The 6000-nt window shown below is 37.6% G+C and overlaps 1 protein-coding gene across 5 annotated transcripts in view; it reads right to left on the bottom strand.

The window, feature by feature from the left end:
- Positions 1-1368: 1368 nt before the first annotated feature.
- WIZ (WIZ zinc finger) overlaps positions 1369-6000 on the bottom strand; it is a 66183-nt gene continuing 61551 nt past the window's right edge. For all 5 annotated transcript variants that reach the window (XM_063448377.1, XM_063448376.1, XM_063448380.1 and 2 more), the window contains one exon: positions 1369-5118. In XM_063448377.1, the coding sequence (XP_063304447.1) occupies positions 4965-5118 (154 nt within the window). In that variant the 3' untranslated portion in view covers positions 1369-4964. The remainder of the gene's footprint in view (positions 5119-6000) is intronic.

Genomic DNA, 6000 nt, shown 5'->3' with positions numbered 1-6000 from the left:
TGGGGATTATACCACTCACGCCTGATTGATTGAGCAGTCCGTCTGCTCAATTACATATGAGTACACACTTTGATCACTATACTCCTACTATATTATACAGTGAGCACTATTAATGGTCTCTTTTTAAGTTTGTATGGTCTACAAACTTCTGCATATTTTAATCACATCAGGTATCCTATAAGTGGGGATTGTACCACTGTATGCCATTCATACTAGAGCTGGTTTATAGCCATTAAAACGTGAGTAGGACTACATTAGACCCTATTGCCTATAGACTACTTCTGTATTGGACTTATTGCACTATAACCTTTTCTCTGTTTCCCCATACGGATCCCTCAAGCTGTTCCCATCCAACTGCTACAGAAAGCATTCTCTCCATAAGACTGTAGGCTTTCCCCTGTCAAGATTTAATCTAGGACTTATTTCGGTATCTTTTGTTTTGATTTTACATCCGTATTGGACTCTTTATATTTACGTATTTGTCTTTTGGCGCAACCTTTCTTTTTTTACACTTGTAGAAATTTGTCCTAAAATATTTTTCATTTCTGCTTTTTCCTTGAGTTATGCACTGCTGTCTATGTCAGCTGCCAGAGCCTGCCCTCCCTATTTGCAGTACTGCCGACAGCAATCAGGTTTTTCTAAATATTCTTTAATTGTAATGGTTTAGGGTTAATGGGCTTGGTATGCAGAGAAAGGACAAAGCAAAGCCACTTAAAGGAACAATACAATGTCAGGAATACAAACGTGTATTCCTGAAACTAACCTATTAAAAACTGAGTTTAGGTTGTTGGCCCCCCTTGCCCCAGTTAAAAAGGTAATACATTTACCTTTATTCTAGCAATGCCTGGGCCCACTGTGGCTGGCTCTTCCCAAGCTATGCCTCCTTGGCTGAGATCATCAAAATTGGCAATCTCAGCCAATACAATGCATTCCCATAGGATAGCATTGGGTGGCTAATGCACATGAGCGACAAATTGCTGCGCTGTGCCAATCAGCATCTACTCATAGACATGCATTTAACCAATGCATCTCAGGAACGTTCAGTGTCTCCATGCAGAGCATTGAATAGTGCAGCTGTATTTTGTGAAGAGGTGCCTCCAGACAATGTAGCAAATAAATATGCAAACAACTCTCCTAATATACTGTGCATTAACTGATTTTCAGTGATATAAAATACAAACGAATGTATATAATGCTTATACTCTATACATTAATTTGTAAGCACCGTATATAGCAGTTGTCTTGAAGTTGAAAGGAGAAACACATAGTAATGCATACAAACCTATAGTATTAAGATGACATTAACGCGAAAAGCAAGTATAAATACTTTTTTTCTTTTTTTAAATGAAGCACATGACACTGATGGAGTAGGAACCAATTGTTTTACTTGAATTCTACACAAAGTATTAAACCCAACAGAATTTAAAATATAAATCAGTAACGCATGGTAACACTATGAAAAGAATATTAACAATACAGAGTTCATAGCCTGGAGCAATTATAGATTAAAGATTGAGAATTGTGGGAGTTAATTTCTATAAAGACCTAAAAAGCAGATTTTTACCCCTAGGAAAAGATGAATGTAGGTGTGCCTAGCCCAATATCCTGATTCAATGAGGTGGAAGATAACTGCCTTTTATTAAATATGAATGTGCAAAGTTATATATACACCATATTAAATATGGTAGTGCCAACAAACAAAATCGCACATTTATGAGCAATTCTTCAGCTGTTGCTGCCTGCCTAGGGACAATAAAGGGCTCATTAATGGAGGCATTATTTTATTAAATCTTTTAAAGATCAGGAGGCAATGTAAAATCTTTACACAGACATTGCAAGTCCTGTATCCTCACAACAGTATTTTAAAAGGTGCAGTCCAGTAAACTCAATGAAGGGGGGGAATAACAATGAAGAATTTTATGACAAATAGAAGTATAAATGAAATTAAAAGAAAAGAAAAAAAAAAAAGCCAATCATCTGACTGGAGGCATAGAATGAAGTGGAAGACAACTTGTAAACAAAGAAGGTGCTAGAATACATATGCTAAATAATGTGAAACACAGTTTAACAAAATTCATGAGTCAGGGAGACGTGGAACTTCACCTCTCTCATTCAACTATTTTAAGAGAAGATTGCAAAAGCATCTTTTAGGGTTCATTTTTCCTAAACCTGGAAGGAAAAGAATGGTATAAACTTCAATGTGCATCCCCCGAAACCAGCACAACAGTTACCATAACAAATATTAGAGGTCTATGTGAAAGAAGAGAGCTTCTAATAATCTCGAACCCAAACTATAAAACGGGGCCTTGAACAATACTTGAATGTGAAGTTGGGAGTTACCCATAAGATACAGTAGGGGACCGATAATCCCCCCCCCCCCCACGCCCCTCCCAAATAAAAGAAAGCTAGGATTAACTTGTATTGCGATGAGGGAGAACAGTCTCATGGGATCTGGAAACAGACCACATAAAAATATCAGAGTAGCTAATATCCTAAAAAGATATGTTGCCCCAAAAAGGGGAGCGTGACAAGATATACAACCACAATATTACGACGTATATATTATATACATAAAGGATAGCCCTCACGTTATGCAGAACTTAGGTACATAGGGCAGATAATGGGCCAATTCAGTGGACTGAGCAATTTAAAAAAGATGCCTGGGATCTTTTATGAGGTAGGTGGGCAGCTGAGGTGGGTTTCAACAAAAGAATAGTTTATAGTGATGTTACCTAAACAGGCACTTACCAGTTAGTGCTGTCTGAACATTGTATAATTTTAATCTCAAAGGAGCTGGAGAGCTATAGATACAAGAGACAAATTAATGTCCAACCAAATTACAGTCCACCCAATGCTAGTACTACCATACAGTTAGAGATGGCAGTGCCGCACCTAATCACATAATCCCAGAGACTACTCAAGCACCTCACCAACTTTAGTGTTCGCATAAATCTGTTTTGGTCATAACCAAAATCTGAAAATTACACCTATTGTTATATATTAAGTCTACAGTTCACTCCTGTCAACAGAATACAGTCATCAACTTTGTTTTAGTAACTTACTCTCCAAACCACATTCCCAGTAACAATTTGAAGAAAAATCTACACTGTGTCATCCTTTAACATATTAACTGGTTAAAAAAAAAAAAAAAAAAAAACACTGAATCATTCACCCAAGACACATTTCATGCATCTTTAACATAATTATTCCACAAACGAGCTCACTAAATGTTACTAAGCAAGTGGATAGTAACTGGATTTTGAAGGAGGATTAAAAAGCCAATTCTGGACATACTAACAAAAAAAAAATAAAAGTATTGAAGAGTGTGTGCTCTACAGAGACTTTACTTGGACAGAATAGATAGACCAAACACAGCAGCAAATTTGATATTTGAGCCAAAAAGGTGAGCATACAGACTTTTGAACTCTCAAAACTAAAACCAAGCAAGGTTCGAATGGAAGAAAGCTGCAGTTGCAAGAGAGCTTGCACACATAACCATTAGGTATGAGCAAGAGAGTTTGAAGGCGAGGGAGGTATCAAGAGCTGAAATAGTGTTTGTTTACACAATAAAAAATAGGTGGCAAAGAAGCTTGCACAAGTATAACGGTACACCACAAAAGTATATATAAGTAAACCTACCACCAACAAAAAAAATACTTAACTGATGAGTGGTATCTGTATGAGCTTCCCAAAAGGAACCCACCAGTAGGTATGTATATCTTTACATACAAGTGTATGGCAAAAAATATATACAGGAAATTAGCAGTTTCCTAGAATACAAATAAACACAACATATTGTAATACGGTAAACATATTAAATAGCGCTAGATAGAATTGCACTCACGAGATATTATTGCGCACAACAGGTGCCTCCCCTGATTATATGAGAGCTAGTGCCCAGTGTCTCCAACCTGCTTTCTTCACAGGCAAGGAAATCCAGCAAGGTGGGAAGTAAAAAAAAAAAAAAAAAAAACCTGATCATAAAACAATATACAAAACAGGTCCAACGTGGTTCTTCTTCTTGGGGACTATCTCAAGGACAGAATAGCAAAAAAACAAACAAATATAAAACAAGTAAAGTGCAAAGGTATCCAAGTTTTGTACAGACCCTTTATGCATATTCTTTTATTAAATAGCCCCCTCCCCCCCGCTTTTTTTTTTTTAAACTTTACACATTGCTGGATTCCCTTGCCTATGAAAAAAATGGCAAGGGAACTAGCCCCCCCATATAATCTTTTTTTTTATATTAACATGTCAAAATCTCCTAAGTGTAATTCTATCTAGCACTATTTAATATATGTTTACAGTATTACACTATGCGGTGTTCATTTGTATTCTAGGAAACAGTTGACTCCCTGCATATTTTTTTGCTCTACACATGTAAATCGGTAGCAACTGCATGATTGGGTAAAACAAAATTGTAAGCAAAGACGAAAACAAAAGACAGCTCATATGCCAAAGTATAGGCCACAAGCAAAATGGTTTGAGCGCTTTAATAGGGATGTTTGAGCGCAGAGAGACGGGGATGTAACAAGAGAACTTGTATGCAGAAAAGGAGATAGAAATTTGCACCCAATCTGATTCTAACAAATGTTTCACTTTTCTCTCTGCACATGTACTTAAGATAGTCTTCACAATCCTGTAAGTATCCCCATAAACCTTACCATTATTTAATTTATTTTCCAGGAGCTACAGATATTGGAATTTAGAATGGAATGAACGCTCCACAGGATATCATCCAACCCACATGGTCTCTTGCTAGGTTCTAGAAAGCCTGACCAAATTCATGCCATAAATATATTGTACAGATTCTTCACTTTATCACAAAAACTACACATTCTCCACCCGATCTTTATGAAATGCACCAGAAACACTGAAAGCTTAATTTTTATGCCTTTGCCACCATGCTCAGGCGATTACAATCTATATACAAATCTGTGTGGTTGCTCCCTGAATGTTGGCACCTATTGAGCTTTTGTAGGCTCTGGTTGAGCTGGAGAAGCTAGAGCTTGAGGACTGGGAGATTTTGAGAAGTTCATTTCTAAGATGTGATGTTGCAAATGACGAACCCACTGCTCCTGGATGGAAAGAGGGCCCTGGAATTGTATGTCACAGAACCTGATGGGGAGAGAGAAAGAGGGAGAAACAAAAAGCATTAGTCAAAGCTGCACAATTGCATAGGCAGGAGTACAAAGATGAGAAGACAGACAAGATATATCCAAGTCTAATGAAATGCTTTTCACACCTGCACAGAAAGTTTGATAACATTCATCATTAAGCACAGAGAAATTAATCAGACAACTGTACTAGTTAAAAACCAGAAAATCAATGGTAAGGAGGATAGAAAAGCATGATTAAACACTATAGGATCAGAAAAAACATTTATGCCTCACCCTGTGGTGTTAAAAACACCATCTAGCTGCCCTTCTAAATACAGTAGACTATAAATACGTTTACTCTAGTCTGCTGCTTTTTGGCTCTGCCCCCGATTTGCCTGCTTGGCTGACATCAGAAGTGTTGATCCCATAGGAAAACATTGGATTGGCTTAGACTGTCAAGGAGGCAGATCAAGGCAGAATAAGCACAAGACAAACACAGTCTTCAGAGATGCATCAATGAATCAATGGATCTCTATGAGGAAGGTTCAATGACTCAATGCAGAGGATGGAGACATTGAATGGCAGTGCTGCACATTGTACAGCATTGCCCCAGGAAGCACCTTGAGTAGCCACCTGAGGAGTGGCCAGTTGAGGTATCCCTAGGCTGTAATGTAAAAACTGCCTTTTATCTGAAAAGCCCATGTTTACTGCAAAAACCCTGAAAGGAATGATTATACCCACAGAAATAATACAATAAGCTGTAGTTCTGATGACAATAATGCATACTTTTTTTTTATTAAAGTACTGGAAAACCCTTTAAAATGACTTTTTTGGGGGAGGAGAGCCAAGCAGCTTAACTTGAATGGCCACATGTTGGAACTGCTCTGCATCAACAAGCCAA

This window comes from Pelobates fuscus, chromosome 3 (genome assembly GCF_036172605.1).
Source record: "Pelobates fuscus isolate aPelFus1 chromosome 3, aPelFus1.pri, whole genome shotgun sequence".
Lineage (NCBI taxonomy): Eukaryota > Metazoa > Chordata > Amphibia > Anura > Pelobatidae > Pelobates > Pelobates fuscus.
The sequence above is the reverse complement of the archived record's forward strand: the minus strand, read 5'-3'. Positions and strand labels throughout refer to the sequence as shown.